General features: G+C 31.4%; 1 protein-coding gene across 5 annotated transcripts in view; it reads left to right on the forward strand.

Annotated features, from left to right (window-relative positions):
* Nucleotides 1-3,025: 3,025 nt before the first annotated feature.
* LOC133662456 (transcription factor ETV6-like) overlaps nucleotides 3,026-23,379 on the forward strand; it is a 111,399-nt gene continuing 91,045 nt past the window's right edge. For 2 of the 5 annotated variants that reach the window (XM_062066466.1, XM_062066470.1), the window contains exon 1: nucleotides 3,026-3,320. In XM_062066466.1, coding sequence (XP_061922450.1) covers nucleotides 3,243-3,320 — 78 coding nt within the window. In that variant the 5' untranslated portion in view covers nucleotides 3,026-3,242. Of the gene's footprint in view, nucleotides 3,321-17,074; nucleotides 17,194-23,379 lie in introns of all 5 variants that reach the window. The other 3 variants (XM_062066467.1, XM_062066468.1, XM_062066469.1) reach the window with 2 other exon arrangements.

The following is a 23,379-nucleotide window of genomic DNA, read 5'->3' on the forward strand; positions in this document are numbered from 1 at the left end:
TTTAAAACATACTATTCTATTAATTAATGTTTTATGTATCTAATTAAATGTCGGACGGTTTTCTAAATATTTTTTTTTATACATTTTGTAAATGTTTTTTATAAAATGGTTGATTATTTTGTAAAAAAAACAAAACAAAACATGTATATATAAAATATAATAATATAATATTTATTAAGATGCACATTTGCAAAAAATAAATAAAATAGAACATTGCGCAAACGTTGTATTATTTCAATTCGGACTAAGACAGCAATTAAAGGCTGATTGATAGTCAATACCATCTTAATTATGTTATATTAATTACATTTTAAAAATATTTAGTTATTTTATATATTATCTTTAAATTACATTCCTGTTATTTTTTTTTTAATATTTAAATGTATTGGAAAATGTATTTGTAAAAAAAAGAAATAAGTTATTCGATATCAATTCAGACTAAGGCAATAATCTAAACAACTCCATCAACTAAAAAAAGTTAAATTTGTAGAAATAATATTGATTAATTATTGTTTTTTTTGCGTTTTGAATTGTTTAAAAAAAAAAAAAAATTATATATATATATATATATTTATATATATTCCAATTAATTAAAATGAAAATATGTAAAAAAAAATAGTATGCAAAGGTTATTTGATTTAAATGCAGATTAAAAGGGCATTAAATGCCAAATAAGAAAACTATTTTAGCTACTGAAATAAATGTACCTTCTAAAAATATTATTCTATTCATATGTTTTTATGTATCTATTATTTTTAAATTTTCAAAATGTTTTTCTAGTTTTTTTAAATGTTTATTTTATCAAATTATTCATTATTTTGTAAAAATATTCTAATTCACTCATTTGCAAAAAAAAAAAAAAACTTGTGCAAAAGTTATATGATTTCAATTAAGACTAAGACAGCAATTAAAGGCTAAAAAAATCAAGACAATACAATAAGAACCAATAATAAAGACAATCTTAACAACTAAAAAAAGTAACTTTTTAAAAAGATATAAAAAGTAACCTTTTAAAAAATACATATATTTTTAATCAAAATTAAACCATTGATTTAAATGTATACATTGAAATATTTTATCATAAAAATAATGCATTTTTTAAAAAATATTTTAAATAATAGAAATGCACATTTGTAAAGTAACCTTTTAAAAATATATAAAAAGTAACCTTTTAAAAAATACATATTTGTTAATCAAACTTTAACTATTGGTTTAAATTTAAACATTTAAATATTTTATCATAAAAGTAATGCACTATTTATATATTTTTTTATATTTTCAATAATAGAAACGCACATTTGTAAAGTAACCTTTTAAAAATGTATAAAAAGTAACCTTTTAAAAAATACATGTATTTTTTATTTCAAATTTAACTATTGATTTAAATGTAAACATTTAAATATTTTATCATAAAAATAATGCAATATTTAAAAAATATTATAAATAATAGAAATGCACATTTGTAAAGTAACCTTTTAAAAATATATAAAAAGTAACCTTTTAAAAAATACATATATTTTGTATCATTATTAAACTATTGATTTAAATGTAAACATTTAAATATTTTATCATAAAAATATTGCAATTTTTTTGTAAATATTATAAATAATAGAAATGCACATTTGTAAAGTAACATTTTAAAAATATATAAAAAGTAACCTTTTAAAAAAAACATATTTTTTTTATCAATATTAAACCATTGATTTAAATGCAAACATTGAAATGTTTTATCATAAAAATAAAGCAATTTTTTTTAAATATAATTTAATTATTTGAACTGCACATTTGTAAAATAACCTTTTAAAAATATAAAAAAGTAACCTTTTAAAAAATACATATATATTTTTTAATCAAAATTAAACTATCGATTTAAATGTAAGCATTTAAATATTTTATAATAAAAATATTGCAATATATATATATATAAATATATATGTATATACATATATATATATATATATATATATATATATATATATATATATATATATATATATATATATATATATATATATATATATATATATATATATATATATATATATATAAATATTTTAAATAATAGAAATGCACCTTTGTAAAGTAACCTTTTAAAAATATAGAAAAAGTAAACTTTTAAAAAAATACATATATTTTTTAATCAAAAATAAACTATTGATTTAAATGTAAATATTTAAATATTTTATCATAAAAATAATGCAATATTTTTTTCAATATTTTAAATAATATGAATGCACATTTGTAAAGTAACCTTTTGAAAATATATAAAAAGTTACATTATAAAAAATAAATATATTTTTTTATGAAAATTAAAACATTGAAATAGTTTATCATAAAATTAATATAATACTTATGTATTTTTAAATATTTTAAATAATAGAAATGCACATTTATAAAGTAACCTTTTAAAAAATACATGTATTTGTAAAAATACATTAAAATAGTTCATCATAAAAACAATGCAATATATATATTTCATATTTTAAATAATAAAAATGCACATTTGTAAAGTAACCTTCTAAAAATATATAAAAAGTAACCTTTTAAAAATCAAAATTAAACTGTTGATTTAAATGTAAACATTGAAATATTTTATCATAAAAATAATGCAATATGTATATATTTTTAATATTTTAAATAATAGAAATGCACATTTGTATTATAATTTTGCATTCTGGACTAGACTACTATAGATCATCTTTCACTGTCAGTTGACAATAATACATCAATTTTTTCACCCACCCAACTAAGCTAAAGTATTTCTAGAAACTTCCATTAGTGTAAATAAATAGTTTATTGTATTGTATGGTTTTCAGCCACGCAATAAATGCAGAACGTGTGTGTGTGTGTGTGTTTGGGAGAGAGAGGGGCGCCTTTCCTGGTGTGTGTTGCCCTTTAAAAAGGGGGCGGGGCTTAGTCCTGGGAATGTGTGTGGGAGAGAGAGAGAGAGCGAGGGGCGCGTTTCCTGCTGTGTGTTGCCCTTTAAAAGGGGGCGGGGTTAGTGCTGGGAACTGACGTCATTTCGCCGTTTCACACACGTCCGGATCAATGAGAGAGCGCGCGCGCGCGCGCGTCGCTCTTCCAGGAAGAGCTTTTTTACAGTATTAACGTGCGCGCCGCCGACATGCCAGGGAAAACACACGCGCCGAGACTAAAGAACTTTCTTTTCCACGCCATGGCGCGACGCCACACATGAGGAAGGAGGCGACGACGCGACACACAAAGGACACTTGAAGTTGATCATGTCGGAATCTTCCACGGCGGCGACAAAGGTAACGACACGCACGTCACGTGTTCAGACCCCCTGCGTCGCTACTTCCGTGAGGCTCCTTCTTTTATTTTTGTGCCCCCCCCCCTTTATTTTATTTTTGTTTTTTTTCCTCGCCCCCCCCGGTTACTCATCTGTTGCACCACCCCCACGCGTGGAAGTCGTGACTGCCCACCACAAAACACGCGTGGCTTCTCCCCCCAAAAAGTCATCAAAGCCGTGTTGCCCACCTAGAGAAAAGGCTGCCAGATCGTGCGTGCACGTTGACACGCAAAAACACGCAGCGTGACGTTGTTATGGCGAGCAAAGGACGTCTTATGTCCCGAAAAGTGCTCACTAAGAAGTTTATAGTCGCAAAATCACGATATAAGTGTTTGATATCGGTCGAGATCGATAATTATTGATGTCCCGTCGAAATAAATGTAAACATGTTCATTTGAAATGTTTAAGCGAGGGACAAGCTGTAGGAAATGGATGGATGGATGGAAGTGTGACAATGTAAACAGAGAAACCTGAAAGTAACTATTTTGTGCAGGTTTAGTGCCAGGAAATAACGGCTGTGTAACATGTATTTGCCCTGTTATTATTATTTAACTATGGACATGAATTACACAGTAATTATTTTAAATATTATTAATATATCGGTCGATATCGATCATTATTGATATTTTTGTATGACCTATCGAAAGAAATGTAACTATGTTTAGTTGAAATGTTTAAGTGTGACAATGTAAACAGAGAAACCTGAGAAGGACTATTTTGTGCAGGTTTAGTGCCAGGAAATAACGGCTGTGTAACATGTATTTGCCCTGTTATTCTTATTTAACTACGGGAATGAATTATGCAGTAATTGTTGAAATATTACTAATATATGGGTCAATATCGATAATTATTGATATTTTTTTTAATGACCTATTGAAAGAAATGTAAATATGTTTCTTTGAAATGTTTAAGTGTGACAATGTAAACAGAGAAACCTGAGAAGAACTATTTTGTGCAGGTTTAGTGCCAGGAAATAACGGCTGTGTAACATGTATTTGCCCTGTTATTATTATTTGACTATGGACATGAATTACACAGTAATTATTTTAAATGTTATTATTATATCGGTCGATATCGGTAATTGTTGATATTTTTGTATGACCTATCGAAAGAAATGTAACTATGTTTAGTGGAAATGTTTAAGTGTGACAATGTAAACAGAGAAACCTGCAAAGAACTATTTTGTGCAGGTTTAGTGCCAGGAAATAGCGGCTGTGTAACATGTATTTGCCCTGTTATCGGCCTGCCGATATTATCGGCCGATAAATGCGTTAAAATGTACTATTGGAAATTATCGGTATCGGTTTTTGTATTATCTGTATCGTTTAAAAAATTTTTTTTTTTTTAATTAAATCAACATAAAAAACACAAAATACACTTACAATTAGTGCACCTACCCAAAAAACCTCCCTCCCCCCATTTCTTTCTGTTATCAATATTCTGGTTCCAAATTATATATCAATATATATCAATACAGTCTGCAAGGGATACAGTCCATAAGCACACATGATTGTGCGTGCTGCTGCTCCACTAATAGTACTAACCTTTAACAGTTAATTTTACTCATTTTCATTCATTACTAGTTTCTATGTAACTGTTTTTATATTGTTTTACTTTCTTTTTTATTCAAGAAAATGTTTTTAATTTAGTTATCTTATTTTATTATTATTTTTAAAAAGTACCTTATCTTCACCATACATGGTTGTCCAAATTAGGCATAATAATGTGTTTATTCCACGACTGCATATATCGGTTGATATCAGTATCGGTTGATATCGGTAATTAAAGAGTTGGACAATATCGGAATATCGGATATCGGCAAAAAGCCATTATCGGACATCCCTAATATTTTTGTATGACCTATCGAAAGAAATGTAACTATGTTTAGTTGAAATGTTTAAGTGTGACAATGTAAACAGAGAAACCTGAGAAGAACTATTTTGTGCAGGTTTAGTGCCAGGAAATAACGGCTGTGTAACATGTATTTGCCCTGTTATTCTTATTTAACTACGGGAATGAATTATGCAGTAATTTTTTAAATATTACTAATATATCGGTCGATATCGATCATTATTGATATTTTTTAGGGATGTCCGATAATATCGGCCTGCCGATAAATGCGTTAAAATGTAATATTGGAAATTATCGGTATCGGTTTTTGTATTATCTGTATCGTTTTTTTTAATTTTATTTTTTTTATTAAATCAACATAAAAAACACAAAATACACTTACAATTACTGCACCAACCCAAAAAACCTCCCTCCCCCCATTTCTTTCTGTTATCAATATTCTGGTTCCTACATTATATATCAATATATATCAATACAGTCTGCAAGGGATACAGTCCGTAAGCACACATGATTGTGCGTGCTGCTGGTCCACTAATAGTACTAACCTTTAACCGTTCATTTTACTCATTTTCATTCATTACTAGTTTCTATGTAACTGTTTTTATATTGTTTTACTTTCTTTTTTATTCAAGAAAATGTTTTTAATTTAGTTATCTTATTTTATTATTATTTTTAAAAAGTACCTTATCTTCACCATACCTGGTTGTCCAAATTAGGCATAATAATGTGTTAATTCCACGACTGCATATATCGGTTGATATCAGTATCGGTTGATATCGGTATCAGTAATTAAAGAGGTGGACAATATCGGAATATCGGCAAAAAGCCATTATCGGACACCCCTAATATTTTTGTATGACCTATCGAAAGAAATGTAACTATGTTTAGTTGAAATGTTTAAGTGTGACAATGTAAACAGAGAAACCTGAGAAGAACTATTTTGTGCAGGTTTAGAGCCAGGAAATAACGGCTGTGTAACATGTATTTGCCCTGTTATTCTTATTTAACTACGGGAATGAATTATGCAGTAATTTTTTAAACATTACTAATATATCGGTCGATATCGATCATTATTGATATTTTTTAGGGATGTCCGATAATATCGGCCTGCCGATATTATCGGCCGATAAATGCGTTAAAATGTAATATCGGAAATTATCGGTATCGGTTTTTGTATTATCTGTATCGGTTTTTTTTATTTTATTTTTTTAATTAAATCAACATAAAAAACACAAGATACACTTACAATTAGTGCACCAACCCAAAAAACCTCCCTCCCCCCATTTCTTTCTGTTATCAATATTCTGGTTCCTACATTATATATCAATATATATCAATACAGTCTGCAAGGGATACAGTCTGTAAGCACACATGATTGTGCGTGCTGCTGGTCCACTAATAGTACTAACCTTTAACAGTTAATTTTACTCATTTTCATTCATTACTAGTTTCTATGTAACTGTTTTTATATTGTTTTACTTTCTTTTTTATTCAAGAAAATGTTTTTAATTTAGTTATCTTATTTTATTATTATTTTTAAAAAGTACCTTATCTTCACCATACATGGTTGTCCAAATTAGGCATAATAATGTGTTAATTCCACGACTGCATATATCGGTTGATATCGGTATCGGTTGATATCGGTAATTAAAGAGTTGGACAATATCGGAATATCGGAATATCGGCAAAAAGCCATTATCGAACATCCCTAATATTTTTGTATGACCTATCGAAAGAAATGTAAATATGTTTAGTTGAAATGTTTAAGTGTGACAATGTAAACAGAGAAACCTGAGAAGAACTATTTTGTGCAGGTTTAGTGCCAGGAAATAATGGCTGTGTAACATGTATTTGCCCTGTTATTCTTATTTAACTACGGAAATGAATCATGCGGTAATTGCTTAAATGTTACTAATATATCGGTCGATATCGGTAATTATTGATATTTTTGTGTGACCTATTTAAAGAAATGTAAATATGTTTAGTTGAAATGTTTAAGTGTGACAATGTAAACAGAGAAACCTGAGAAGAACTATTTTGTGCAGGTTTATTGCCAGGAAATAACGGCTGTGTAACATGTATTTGCCCTGTTATTCTTATTTAACTATGGACATGAATTTTTGTTATGTAGTAATTGTTTAAATATTATTAATATATCGGTCGATATTGATAATAATGTAAGAAATGCTTCATAAAGTGTACGAAATTAGTGCAAAGTGTGACAATGTAAACAGAGAAAACCTGAGAAGAACTATTTTGTGCAGGTTTAGTGCCAGGAAATAACGGCTGTGTAACATGTATTTTCCCTGTTATTCTTATTTAACTACGGGAATGAATTATGCAGTAATGTTTTAAACATTACTAATATATCGGTCGATATCGATCATTATTGATATTTTTTAGGGATGTCCGATAAATGCGTTAAAATGTAGTATCGGAAATGATCGGTATCGGTTTTTGTATTATCTGTATCGTTTTTTTAAATTTTAAAAAAAAAATTAAATCAACATAAAAAACACAAGATACACTTACAATTAGTGCACCAACCCAAAAAACCTCCCTCCCCCCATTTCTTTCTGTTATCAATATTCTGGTTCCTACATTATATATCAATATATATCAATACAGTCTGCAAGGGATACAGTCCGTAAGCACACATGATTGTGCGTGCTGCTGCTCCACTAATAGTACTAACCTTTAACAGTTAATTTTACTAATTTTCATTCATTACTAGTTTCTATGTAACTGTTTTTATATTGTTTTACTTTCTTTTTTATTCAAGAAAATGTTTTTAATTTAGTTATCTTATTTTATTATTTTTAAAAAAAAGTACCTTATCTTCACCATACCTGGTTGTCCAAATTAGGCATAATAATGTGTTAATTCCACGACTGCATATATCGGTTGATATCGGTATCGGTAATTAAAGAGTTGGACAATATCGGAATATCGGATATCGGCAAAAAGCCATTATCGAACATCCCTAATATTTTTGTATGACCTATCGAAAGAAATGTAACTGTTTAGTTGAAATGTTTAAGTGTGACAATGTAAACAGAGAAACCTGAGAAGAACTATTTTGTGCAGGTTTAGTGCCAGGAAATAACGGCTGTGTAACATGTATTTGCCCTGTTACTCTTATTTAACTACGGAAATGAATCATGCGGTAATTGCTTAAATGTTACTAATATATCGGTCGATATCGGTAATTATTGATATTTTTGTATGACCTATCGAAAGAAATGTAAATATGTTTCTTTGAAATGTTTAAGTGTGACAATGTAAACAGAGAAACCTGAGAAGAACTATTTTGTGCAGGTTTAGTGCCAGGAAATAACGGCTGTGTAACATGTATCTGCCCTGTTATTCTTATTTAACTACGGACATACATGAATTACACAGTAATTATTTTAAATATTATTAATATATCGGTCGATATCGATCATTATTGATATTTTTTAGGGATGTCCGATAATATCGGCCTGCCGATATTATCGGCCGATAAATGCGTTAAAATGTAATATTGGAAATTATCGGTATCGGTTTTTGTATTATCTGTATCGTTTTTTTTAATTTTTATTTTTTATTAAATCAACATAAAAAACACAAGATACACTTACAATTAGTGCACCAACCCAAAAAACCTCCCTCCCCCCATTTCTTTCTGTTATTAATATTCTGCTTCCTACATTATATATCAATATATATCAATACAGTCTGCAAGGGATACAGTCCGTAAGCACACATGATTGTGCGTGCTGCTGCTCCACTAATAGTACTAACCTTTAACAGTTCATTTTACTCATTTTCATTCATTACTAGTTTCTATATAACTGTTTTTATATTGTTTTACTTTCTTTTTTATTCAAGAAAATGTTTTTAATTTAGTTATCTTATTTTATTATTTTTTTAAAAAAGTACCTTATCTTCACCATACATGGTTGTCCAAATTAGGCATAATAATGTGGTAATTCCACGACTGCATGTATCGGTTGATATCGGTATCGGTTGATATCGGTAATTAAAGAGTTGGACAATATCGGAATATCGGATATCGGCAAAAAGCCATTATCGGACATCCCTAATATTTTTGTATGACCTATCGAAAGAAATGTAACTGTTTAGTTGAAATGTTTAAGTGTGACAATGTAAACAGAGAAACCTGAGAAGAACTATTTTGTGCAGGTTTATTGCCAGGAAATAACGGCTGTGTAACATGTATTTGCCCTGTTATTCTTATTTAATTACGAAATTAATTATGCAGTAATTGTTTAAATATTATTAATATATCGGTCGATATCGATCATTATTGATATTTTTTTATGACCTATCGAAAGAAATGTAAATATGTTTCTTTGAAATGTTTATTAAAGGCCTACTGAAAGCCACTACTAGCGACCACGCAGTCTGATAGTTTATATATCAATGATGAAATGTTAACATTGCAACACATGCCAATACGGCCGGGTTAACTTATAAAGTGACATTTTAAATTTCCTGCCACACTTCCGCTTGGAAACGTCTATGTATGATGACGTATGCGCGTGACGTCAATGGTTGAAACGGAAGTATTGGGACACATTGTATCCAATACAAACAGCTCTGTTTTCATCGCAAAATTCCACAGTATTCTGGACATCTGTGTTGGTGAATCTTTTGCAATTTGTTTAATGAACAATGAAGACTGCAAAGAAGAAAGTTGTAGGTGGGATCGGTGTATTAGCGGCTGGCTGCAGCAACACAACCAGGAGGACTTTGACTTGGATAGCAGACGCGCTATCCGACGCTAGCCGCCGACCGCATCGATGATCGGGTGAAGTCCTTCGTCGGGTGAGCACGGGTGTTGATGAGCAGATGAGGGCTGGCGTAGGTGGAGCGCTAATGTTTTTATCATAGCTCTGACGAGGTCCCATAGCTAAGTTAGCTTCAATGGCGTCGTTAGCAACAGCATTGCTAGGCTTTGACAGGCGACACAGCATTAACCGTGTGGTTACATGTCCAGTGTTTGGTTCGGTGTCTCCTGATAGTAGTATTGTTGATCTGCTGTCTATCCTTCCGCTCAGGGGCTTATTTCTTTTGTTTCTATCTGCATTTAAGCACGATGCTATCACGTTAGCTCCGTAGCTAAAGTGTTATGCCAATGTATTGTCGTGGAGATAAAAGTCACTGTGAATGTCCATTTCGCGTTCTGGACTCTCATTTTCAAGAGGATATAGTATCCCAGGTGGTTTAAAATACAAATCCGTGATCCACAATAGAAAAAGGAGAGAGTGTGGAATCCAATGAGCCAGCTTGTACCTAAGTTACGGTCAGAGCGAAAAAAGATGCGTCCTGCACTGCACTCTAGTTCTTCACTCTAACGTTCCTCATCCACGAATCTTTCATCCTGGCTCAAATTAATGGGGTAATCGTCGCTTTCTCGGTCCGAATCGCTCTCGCTGCTGGTGTAAACAATGGGGAATTGTGAGGAGCCTTTCAACCGGTGACGTCACGCTACTTCCGGTACAGGCAAGGCTTTTTTATTATCAGCGACCAAAAGTTGCGAACTTTATCGTCGATGTTCTCTACTAAATCCTTTCAGCAAAAATATGGCAATATCGCGAAATGATCAAGTATGACACATAGAATGGATCTGCTATCCCCGTTTAAATTTGAAAAAATCATTTCAGTAGGCCTTTAATAATCCCCTCAGCTATCAAGGCAGAAAGGAGAAAGTCAACACAAGCGTGGAAAACACTCCAACAATGTCAACAAATAGTAAAATCACATTGAACACTTAACAATAAGATCTTACAAATAAGGAATATATAAACAAATGCTTCATAAAGTGTAAGAAAATAGTGCAAAGTGTGACAATGTAAACAGAGAAACCTGAGAAGAACTATTTTGTGCAGGTTTAGTGCCAGGAAATAATGGCTGTGTAACATGTATTTGCCCTGTTATTGTTATTTAACTATGGAAATTAATTATGCAGTAATTGTTGAATAATACTAACATATCGGTCGATATCGATAATTATTGATATATTTTTTTTATGACCTATCGAAAGAAATGTAAATATGTTTCTTTGAAATGTTTATTAATAATCCCCTCAGCTGTCAAGGCAGAAAGGAAATGTCAACACAAGCGTGGAAAACACTGTCAACAAAATAATCAAATCACATTGAACACTTAACAGTAAGATCTTAAAAATAAGAAATATGTAAGAATTGCTTCATAAAGTGTAGGAAAATAGTGCAAAGTGTGACAATGTAAACAGGGAAACCTGAGAAGAACTATTTTGTGCAGGTTTAGTGCCAGGAAATAACGGCTGTGTAACATGTATTTGCCCTGTTATTCTTATTTAACTATGGAAATTAATTATGCAGTAATTGTTTAAGTATTATTAATATATCGGTCGATATTCATAATTATTTACATTTTTATGACTTATGGAAAATAAAGAGCAGGAGAATAATAATATTTATTTGAAATGTAACTTCCTCTGATTATAATCCCCTCAGCTATCAAGGCAGAAAGGAAATGTCAACACAAGCGTGGAAAACAAACAAAATAGTAAAATGCCAAGAAGTCCGACTGACATGATTGATATGAGAGTAAAACTGTATCACGACATAAGTGTTTTATGTCGCTCAATATCCACCATTATTGATATTTTTCATGACCTATGGAAAATCAGGAGCAGGAAAAAAAAAAAATTAAGAGCAACTTTTCTTTGAAATGTAACTTCCTCTTATTATAATCCCCTCAGCTATCAAGGGAGAAAGGAAATGTCAACACAAGCATGGAAAACACTCCAATAATGTCTACAAAATAGTGAAATCACATTGAACGCTTAACAATAAACTCTTAAAAATAAGGAATGTGTAAGAAATGCTTCATAAAGTGTAAGAAAATAGTGCAAAGTGTGACAATGTAAACAGAGAAACCTGAGAAAAACTATTTTCTGGAAGTAACGGCTGTGTAACATGTATTTGCCCTGTCATTCTTATTTAAGTATGGACTTTTTTTTTTTGTTATGCAGTAATCGTTTAAATATTATTAATATATCGGTCGTTATTGATCATTATTAACATTTTTATGACCTATGGAAAATAAGGAGCAGGGGAATATTATTATTTATTTGAAATGTAACCTTCCTCTGATTATAATCCTCTCCCAGAAAGGAAATGTCAACACAAACATGGAAAACAAACAGAATAGTAAAATCACATTAAACACTTAACAAGAAGCTCTTAAAATGAAGGTGCAAAAATAAGGAACATGTAAAACATGTTTAATAAAGTGTATGAACGTGAACAAACCTGAGAAAAAACTATTTTGTGCAGGTTTAGTGCCAGGAAGTTTCTGAAAAATGTGAGCATGCTAACATTGGCATGCATCAATGTGACTGACCTGTGTATCTACAAAATGAGCTAAATAAAGAACACATATTAATGTTAATATGCTAACTGGTATCATTTGTTGAGGAACAAAACATTTGACGCCGAGGTGTATACCTGCAAAGTTAGCCAAAAAGCTAGCATGCTAAAAGCACTATGCTAACAATAGCATTCTTACAGTTGGCATGCGTGAAATACCGAAATATATGACACTGAAGTGTATACCTGTTGAATTACCTCAAAAAGCTAGCACGCTAATGTCCGTATAATGTCCGTTGTAATTGTTTTTAATTCATTTTTTTTTACCTTTTACACTTATTTCACCACTAAAGAGTGTGTGCTTTTTGTGTCAAATGAAATGTAATTAAGTCGTTCACAACAACACAACAGATGACGTGTGTTGTGTGCGTGTATAAAATTGTTTGTACATTGATGTTACATCCATGATGTTGTTCACAACAACACAACAGATGAGTAAGTATATTCATATATATATATATATATATATATATATATATATATATCACACACATATATATATATATATATATATATATATATATATATATATATATATATATATATATATATATATATATATATATATATATATATATATATTCATTCATTCATTTATACATATATAAGTATATTCATATATATATATATATATATATATACACACATATATATATATATACACACATATATATATATTCATTTATACATATATAAGTATATTCATATATATATATATATATATATATATATATATACACACATATATATATATACACACATATATATATTCAGTTATACATATATAAGTATATTCATATATATATATATATATATATACATATATATATATATATATACACATATACACAAATATACACAAATATATATACACACACATATATATTCATTTATACATATATAAATATATTCATATGTGTATATATATATATATATATATATATATATATATATATATATATATATATATATATATATACACACATACATACATACATTATATATATATGTGTATGTTTGTGTATATATATACATTATATTATATATACACACATATATATATATATATATATATATATATATATATATATATATATATATATATATATATATATATATATATACACACACACATGTATATATATATATATATATACACACACATGTATATATACACATGTATGTATGTGTATATATATATATGTAATTGGTTTGGGCGATTATAGCAAAAATAAGGATCGCGGTTATTTTTGATTGATATTGTAATCACGATTAATTACACAATATGACTATTTATTGTACCATCACAACTGAACTTTAAATATAGTTTAAAACAGATTTAAAAGATTAACAAATGAACCACAACAACTAAAATAATAATAATTAAAGCTGCAAGCAGCGTTGGTCGGGCCCGCATCTTTGGCTGGTGCGAGTCCTAAGTGTCCCAATACTTTTGTCCAGTGTAAGTCCTAGGTGTCCCAATACTTTTGTGTAGTGTACCTACCTTCTCTGCATTCTGTGCTCACGCTGGTGCTTTCTGCTTTTAAGCAGCCATCTTGAAACAACAGCAGCGGCGCAGCATCAGCGCAGTGGTTCTTTTGAAGGCTCGTAAAATCAAAACCGTAGCACTTATCCAAACTCTTTCGTCAACTCTTAATCAGAAGGGTTCAATCTGTACAAAAATTTGTTTTGAAGGGGGGGATATCAAACTTCCTGTTGATTTTTGCTGAAGGGTGTCAATCTATGAAATGTAGGTCTAAGTGAGACCTATATAGAGGTTTTTGTTTCATGTCTCTAAGACGTTCCTACCGGAAGTTACAAGCAGTTTTGTCTGTGTTTTTCTCTGAGGAGCAGTTTTGTCTCTGTTTTATTCAAAATTGCGCTAGTTTTGAGTTTTGGGGTTCGTTTTTTTATTAGAAAGCAATTTCCACCAGTCCTAATGTGTGTGAGAAGTTTGGTGAGTTTTGAAGTATTTTAAGGGGGTCAAATTACAGGTCAAAGAGGCAAAAGTGACTGTTTTTAGTCATTTTTTGTCTTGAAGGGGAAATTGCCAACTTCTTGTTGGTTTTTGCCTGAGGATGTGAAATTATGAAATGTAGGTCTAAGTGAGACCTACATAGAAGTTTTTGTTTCATGTCTCTACGACCTTCCTAGTGGGAGTTACAGGCAGTTTGTTTTTGTTTTTTCCCTAGGGGGACGCTAGAGCGCAATTTTGATTTTTGGGGTTAGGTTTTTTTTACTAAAGTGTTTGGGGCACGTTTTTCTATGTGTGTGTAAAATTTGGTGAGTTTTGAAGCATGTTAAGGGGGGCAAAGTAGTGCGCAAAGCTGCGGAATAATAATAATAATAATAATAATAATAATAAAACTTTACAATTTCAATAGTGTCCTTTGTCCCTGTACAAAGGACTCCCTGTGGGAGTCCTTTGTACGGGGTACATTCGGACCCTAATTATAACAATACATTTAAATAACAATAGCAATGTAATAAAAAAATTAAGTTCTGTTTTTCCTGTTGTAATTGTTTATAATTCAATTGTTTTACCTTTTACACTTATTTTGCCACTAACGAGTGTGTGCTTTTTGTGTCAAATAAAAGTTAATAAAATATTTGTTAATTAAATGCAAAAACCCTCACATTTTTGGTGCAATAATCACTAGTGATTAAGGGCTACAGTATACAGCAGGGGTCACCAACGCGGTGCCCGCGGGCACCAGGTCGCCCGTAAGGACCAGATGAGTAGCCCGCTGGCCTGTTCTAAAAATAGCTCAAATAGCAGCACTTACCAGTGAGCTGCCTCTAATTTTTTAAATTTTATTTATTTACTAGCAAGCTGGTCTCGCTTTGCCCGACATTTTTAATTCTAAGAGAGACAAAACTCAAATAGAATTTGAAAATCCAAGAAAATATTTGAAAGACTTGGTCTTCACTTGTTTAAATAAATTCATTATTTTTTTTTACTTTGCTTCTTATAACTTTCAGAAAGACAATTTTAGAGAAAAAATACAACCTTAAAAATTATTTTAGGATTTTTAAACACATATACCTTTTTACCTTTTAAATTCCTTCCTCTTCTTTCCTGACAATTTAAATCAATGTTCAAGTAAATGTATCTTTTTTTATTGTAAAGAATAATAAATACATTTTAATTTAATTCTTCATTTTAGCTTCTGTTTTTTTGACGAAGAATATTTGTGACATATTTCTTTAAACTTGTTATGATTAAAATTCAAAAAAAATTATTCTGGCAAATCTAGAAAATCTGTAAAATCAAATTTAAATCTTATTTCAAGGTCTTTTTAATGTCTTTTAAAATTTTTGTTCTGGAAAATCTAGAAGAAATAATGATTTGTCTTTGTTAGAAATATAGCTTGGTCCAATTTGTTGTATATTCTAACAACGTGTAGATTGGATTTTAACCTATTTAAAACATGTCATCAAAATTCTAAAATTAATCTTAATCAGGAAAAATTACTAATGATGTTCCACAAATTCTTTTTTTAAGTTTTTCTCTTCTGTTGAATTTTAAAGAGTCGAAATTGAAGATAAACTATGTTTCAAAATTTAATTGTCATTTTTTTCGTGTTTTCTCCTCTTTTAAACCGTTCAATTAAGTGTAAATATCATTAAATATTAATAACAACATAGACTTAAAGGTAAATTGAGCAAATTGGCTATTTCTGGCAATTTATTTAAGTGTGTATCAAACTGGTAGCCCTTCGCATTAATCAGTACCCAAGAAGTAGCTCTTGGTTTCCAAAAGGTTGGTGACCCCTGGTATACTTTGATTGATTGATTTGATGAGAAATAAAACTCATCAAATCCTCAACAAAACCCCTGGAGCTTCTGTTTCTTCACGCTGTTCACTATCTGTCCAGCTGCACGCGCTGGAAAGGAGTAGCACGATGCATTTATTGACGGTGGAGTGTGAAAGCTGATGTGCTTTACTTTGTTTGAATATTTTTGCACTGAACAACACCGAAAGGCGACGCACTGTCCAAGGTGTCTTTCAGCAACGCCATAAACTCAATAAATGATCAATCAGCTGATGACACGGCGCGGCCCTAACGGGCGTTTATGTAGCGGCTGCTTTTTCGCCGCCAGTGCGCTTTTCCCAAGGACGCTGTTGTCGTTTGTGAGTCACGCCTCGTCATCAGCGAGCACCGCGTCATTCTCCCGGGGCACGCCGCACGCCGCCGCGGCCCAGTTCTGTCACTCTTGCGCTCCATCCGCGGCGTCTTGTCGCTAAAAAAAAGTCAAACCGATATTTAGAAAGTGTCTGTCTGGATGTCGGGCCAAACCCGGCGAGGAGGAAGTGGAAGAATGACAGATTATTTGTCGGCTTCCACAGGAAATTCCCGCTCCGGTCAAGTCTCCGGCCAACGCAAAACAAATACAAAAGTGACTGAGTGCTGACAGCAGGCGGAGGGAGAAAGAGTAACAATCATTTCCGCTTCAAAAAGTTGGCTTCTTCTTCTTCTGCTGCTCTCAGGAAAGGAAGCGGCTGAACGGAGAATAACCACAAACTGGGGAAAGTCACATCTGTACCGTCAACCTCCTTTTAGCAACTTCACTTCTTCCAATAAGTCACCATAAATACTAATGACATTGGTAAGTAGGGTGCAACCATTACCTTAACACTAAATTAAAGTGCACTTTTTGTACAGAACGCCACTACAATAGTTGTAAACAAATAGCGTGCACTTTTGTGCATGATGTCACTAAGATGACATATCCAAACAACACTAAATTAAAGTGCACTTTTTGTACAGAACGCCACTACAATAGTTGTAAACAAATAAAGTGCACTTTTGTGCATGATGTCACTAAGATGACATATCCAAACACTAAATTAAAGTGCACTTTTTGTACAGAACGCCACTACAATAGTTTGAAACTAATATAGTGTACTTTTGTGCATGATGTCACTAAGATGACATATCAAAACAACACTAAATTAAAGTGCACTTTTTGTACAGAACGCCACTACAATAGTTTAAAACAAATGAAGTGCACCTTTGTGCACAATGTCACTAAGATGACATATCAAAACACTCGATTAAAGTACACTTTTTGTACAGAACGCCACTACAATAGTTAAAAACAGAGTGCACTTTTGTGCATGATGTCACTAAGATGACATATCCAAACAACACTAAATTAAAGTGCACGTTTTGTACAGAACGCCACTACAATAGTTAAAAACAAATAAAGTGCACTTTTGTGCATGATGTCACTAAGCTGACATATCCAAACAACACTAAATTAAAGTGCACTTTTTGTACAGAACGCCACTACAATAATTAAAAACAAATAAAGTGCACTTTTGTGCATGATGTCACTAAGATGACATATCCAAACAACACTAAATTAAAGTGCACTTTTTGTACAGAACGCCACTACAACAGTTAAAAACAAATAAAGTGCACTTTTGTGCATGATGTCACTAAGATGACATATCCGAACAACACTAAATTAAAGTGCACTTTTTGTACAGAACGCCACTACAACAGTTAAAAACAAATAAAGTGCACTTTTGTGCATGATGTCACTAAGATGACATATCAAAACAACACTAAATTAAAGTGCACTTTTTGTACAGAACGCCACTACAATAGTTAAAAACAAATAAAGTGCACTTTTGTGCATGATGTCACTAAGATGACATATCAAAACAACACTAAATTAAAGTGCACTTTTTGTACAGAACGCCACTACAATAATTAAAAACAAATAAAGTGCACTTTTGTGCATGTCGTCACTAAGACGACATATCAAACAACACTAAATTAAAGTGCACTTTTTGTACAGAATGCCACTACAATAGTTTAAAACAAAATAAAGTGCACTTTTGTGCATGATGTCACTAAGATGACATATCAAACAACACTAAATTAAAGTGCACTTTTTGTACAGAATGCCACTACAATAGTTTAAAACAAAATAAAGTGCACTTTTGTGCATGATGTCACTAAGATGACATATCCAAACAACACTAAATTAAAGTGCACTTTTTGTACAGAACGCCACTACAACAGTTAAAAACAAATAAAGTGCACTTTTGTGCATGATGTCACTAAGATGACATATCAAAACAACACTAAATTAAAGTGCACTTTTTGTACAGAACGCCACTACAATAGTTAAAAACAAAATAAAGTGCACTTTTGTGCATGATGTCACTAAGATGACATATCAAAACAACACTAAATTAAAGTGCACTTTTTGTACAGAACGCCACTACAATAGTTTAAAACAAATAAAGTGCACCTTTGTGCATGATGTCACTAAGATGACATATCAAAACACTCGATTAAAGTGCACTTTTTGTACAGAACGCCACTACAATAGTTTAAAACAAATAAAGTGCACTTTTGTGCATGATGTCACTAAGATGACATATCCAAACAACACTAAATGAAAGTGCACTTTTTGTACAGAACGCCACTACAATAGTTAAAAACAAATAAAGTGCACTTTTGTGCATGATGTCACTAAGATGACATATCAAAACAACACTAAATTAAAGTGCACTTTTTGTACAGAACGCCACTACAATAGTTAAAAACAAAATAAAGTGCACTTTTGTGCATGATGTCACTAAGATGACACATCAAAACAACACTAAATTAAAGTGCACTTTTTGTACAGAACGCCACTACAACAGTTAAAAACAAATAAAGTGCACTTTTGTGCATGATGTCACTAAGACGACATATCCAAACAACACTAAATTAAAGTGCACTTTTTGTACGGAACGCCACTATAGTTTAAAACTAATAAAGTGCACTTTTGTGCATGATGTCACTAAGATGACATATCCAAACAACACTAAATTAAAGTGCACTTTTTGTGCAGAACGCCACTATAGTTTAAAACTAATAAAGTGCACTTTTGTGCATGATGTCACTAAGATGACATATCAAAACAATACTATATTAAAGTGCACTTTTTGTACAGAACGCCAATACAATAGTTAAAAACAGAGTGCACTTTTGTGCATGATGTCACTAAGATGACATATCAAAACAACACTAAATTAAAGTGCACTTTTTGTACAGAACGCCACTACAATAGTTTAAAACTAATAAAGTGCACTTTTGTGCATGATGTCACTAAGATGACGTATCAAAACAACACTAAATTAAAGTGCACTTTTTGTACAGAACGCCACTACAACAGTTAAAAACAAATAAAGTGCACTTTTGTGCATGATGTCACTAAGATGACATATCAAAACAACAATACATTAAAGTACACTTTTTGTACAGAACGCCACTACAATAGTTTAAAACTAATAAAGTGCACTTTTGTGCATGATGTCACTAAGATGACATATCCAAACAATACTGTATTAAAGTGCACTTTTTGTACAGAACGCCACTATAGTTTAAAACTAATAAAGTGCACTTTTGTGCATGATGTCACTAAGATGACATATCAAAACACTCAATTAAAGTACACTTTTTGTACAGAACGCCACTACAATAGTTGTAAACAAATAAAGTGCACTTTTGTGCATGATGTCACTAAGATGACATATCAAAACAACACTAAATTAAAGTGCACTTTTTGTACAGAATGCCACTACAATAGTTTAAAACAAAATAAAGTGCACTTTTGTGCATGATGTCACTAAGATGACATATCAAAACAACAATAAATTAAAGTACACTTTTTGTACAGAAAGCCACTACAATAGTTTAAAACTAATAAAGTGCACTTTTGTGCATGATGTCACTAAGATGACATCAAAACACTCGATTAAAGTGCACCTTTTGTACAGAACGCCACAACAATAGCAAATAAAGTGCACTTTTGTGCATGATGTCACTAAGATGACATATCAAACAACACTAAATTAAAGTGCACTTTTTGTACAGAATGCCACTACAATAGTTTAAAACAAAATAAAGTGCACTTTTGTGCATGATGTCACTAAGATGACATATCAAACAACACTAAATTAAAGTGCACTTTTTGTACAGAATGCCACTACAATAGTTTAAAACAAAATAAAGTGCACTTTTGTGCATGATGTCACTAAGATGACATATCCAAACAACACTAAATTAAAGTGCACTTTTTGTACAGAACGCCACTACAACAGTTAAAAACAAATAAAGTGCACTTTTGTGCATGATGTCACTAAGATGACATATCAAAACAACACTAAATTAAAGTGCACTTTTTGTACAGAACGCCACTACAATAGTTAAAAACAAAATAAAGTGCACTTTTGTGCATGATGTCACTAAGATGACATATCAAAACAACACTAAATTAAAGTGCACTTTTTGTACAGAACGCCACTACAATAGTTTAAAACAAATAAAGTGCACCTTTGTGCATGATGTCACTAAGATGACATATCAAAACACTCGATTAAAGTGCACTTTTTGTACAGAACGCCACTACAATAGTTTAAAACAAATAAAGTGCACTTTTGTGCATGATGTCACTAAGATGACATATCCAAACAACACTAAATGAAAGTGCACTTTTTGTACAGAACGCCACTACAATAGTTAAAAACAAATAAAGTGCACTTTTGTGCATGATGTCACTAAGATGACATATCAAAACAACACTAAATTAAAGTGCACTTTTTGTACAGAACGCCACTACAATAGTTAAAAACAAAATAAAGTGCACTTTTGTGCATGATGTCACTAAGATGACACATCAAAACAACACTAAATTAAAGTGCACTTTTTGTACAGAACGCCACTACAACAGTTAAAAACAAATAAAGTGCACTTTTGTGCATGATGTCACTAAGACGACATATCCAAACAACACTAAATTAAAGTGCACTTTTTGTACGGAACGCCACTATAGTTTAAAACTAATAAAGTGCACTTTTGTGCATGATGTCACTAAGATGACATATCCAAACAACACTAAATTAAAGTGCACTTTTTGTGCAGAACGCCACTATAGTTTAAAACTAATAAAGTGCACTTTTGTGCATGATGTCACTAAGATGACATATCAAAACAATACTATATTAAAGTGCACTTTTTGTACAGAACGCCAATACAATAGTTAAAAACAGAGTGCACTTTTGTGCATGATGTCACTAAGATGACATATCAAAACAACACTAAATTAAAGTGCACTTTTTGTACAGAACGCCACTACAATAGTTTAAAACTAATAAAGTGCACTTTTGTGCATGATGTCACTAAGATGACGTATCAAAACAACACTAAATTAAAGTGCACTTTTTGTACAGAACGCCACTACAATAGTTTAAAACAAATAAAGTGCACCTTTGTGCACAATGTCACTAAGATGACATATCAAAACACTCGATTAAAGTGCACTTTTTGTACAGAACGCCACTACAATAGTTTAAAACAAAATAAAGTGCACTTTTGTGCATGATGTCACTAAGATGACATATCAAAACAACAATAAATTAAAGTACACTTTTTGTACAGAAAGCCACTACAATAGTTTAAAACTAATAAAGTGCACTTTTGTGCATGATGTCACTAAGATGACATATCAAAACACTCGATTAAAGTGCACTTTTTGTACAGAACGCCACTACAATAGTTTAAAACAAAATAAAGTGCACTTTTGTGCATGGTGTCACTAAGATGACATATCCAAACAACACTAAATTAAAGTGCACTTTTTGTACAGAACGCCACTACAATAGTTGTAAACAAATAGCGTGCACTTTTGTGCATGATGTCACTAAGATGACATATCCAAACAACACTAAATTAAAGTGCACTTTTTGTACAGAACGCCACTACAACAGTTAAAAACAAATAAAGTGCACTTTTGTGCATGATGTCACTAAGATGACATATCAAACAACACTAAATTAAAGTGCACTTTTTGTACAGAACGCCACTACAATAGTTAAAAACAAATAAAGTGCACTTTTGTGCATGATGTCACTAAGATGACATATCAAACAACACTAAATTAAAGTGCACTTTTTGTACAGAATGCCACTATATTTTAAAACTAATAAAGTGCACCTTTGTGCATGATGTCACTAAGATGACATCAAAACACTAAATTAAAGTGCACTTTTTGTACAGAACGCCACTACAATAGTTTAAAACAAAATAAAGTGCACTTTTGTGCATGATGTCACTAAGATGACATATCCAAACAACACTAAATTAAAGTGCACTTTTTGTACAGAACGCCACTACAATAGTTGTAAACAAATAAAGTGCACTTTTGTGCATGATGTCACTAAGATGACATATCCAAACACTAAATTAAAGTGCACTTTTTGTACAGAACGCCACTACAATAGTTTGAAACTAATATAGTGTACTTTTGTGCATGATGTCACTAAGATGACATATCAAAACAACACTAAATTAAAGTGCACTTTTTGTACAGAACGCCACTACAATAGTTTAAAACAAATGAAGTGCACCTTTGTGCACAATGTCACTAAGATGACATATCAAAACACTCGATTAAAGTACACTTTTTGTACAGAACGCCACTACAATAGTTAAAAACAGAGTGCACTTTTGTGCATGATGTCACTAAGATGACATATCCAAACAACACTAAATTAAAGTGCACGTTTTGTACAGAACGCCACTACAATAGTTAAAAACAAATAAAGTGCACTTTTGTGCATGATGTCACTAAGCTGACATATCCAAACAACACTAAATTAAAGTGCACTTTTTGTACAGAACGCCACTACAATAATTAAAAACAAATAAAGTGCACTTTTGTGCATGATGTCACTAAGATGACATATCCAAACAACACTAAATTAAAGTGCACTTTTTGTACAGAACGCCA

This window comes from Entelurus aequoreus, linkage group LG12, assembly GCF_033978785.1.
Source record: "Entelurus aequoreus isolate RoL-2023_Sb linkage group LG12, RoL_Eaeq_v1.1, whole genome shotgun sequence".
In the NCBI taxonomy this organism is placed as follows: domain Eukaryota; kingdom Metazoa; phylum Chordata; class Actinopteri; order Syngnathiformes; family Syngnathidae; genus Entelurus; species Entelurus aequoreus.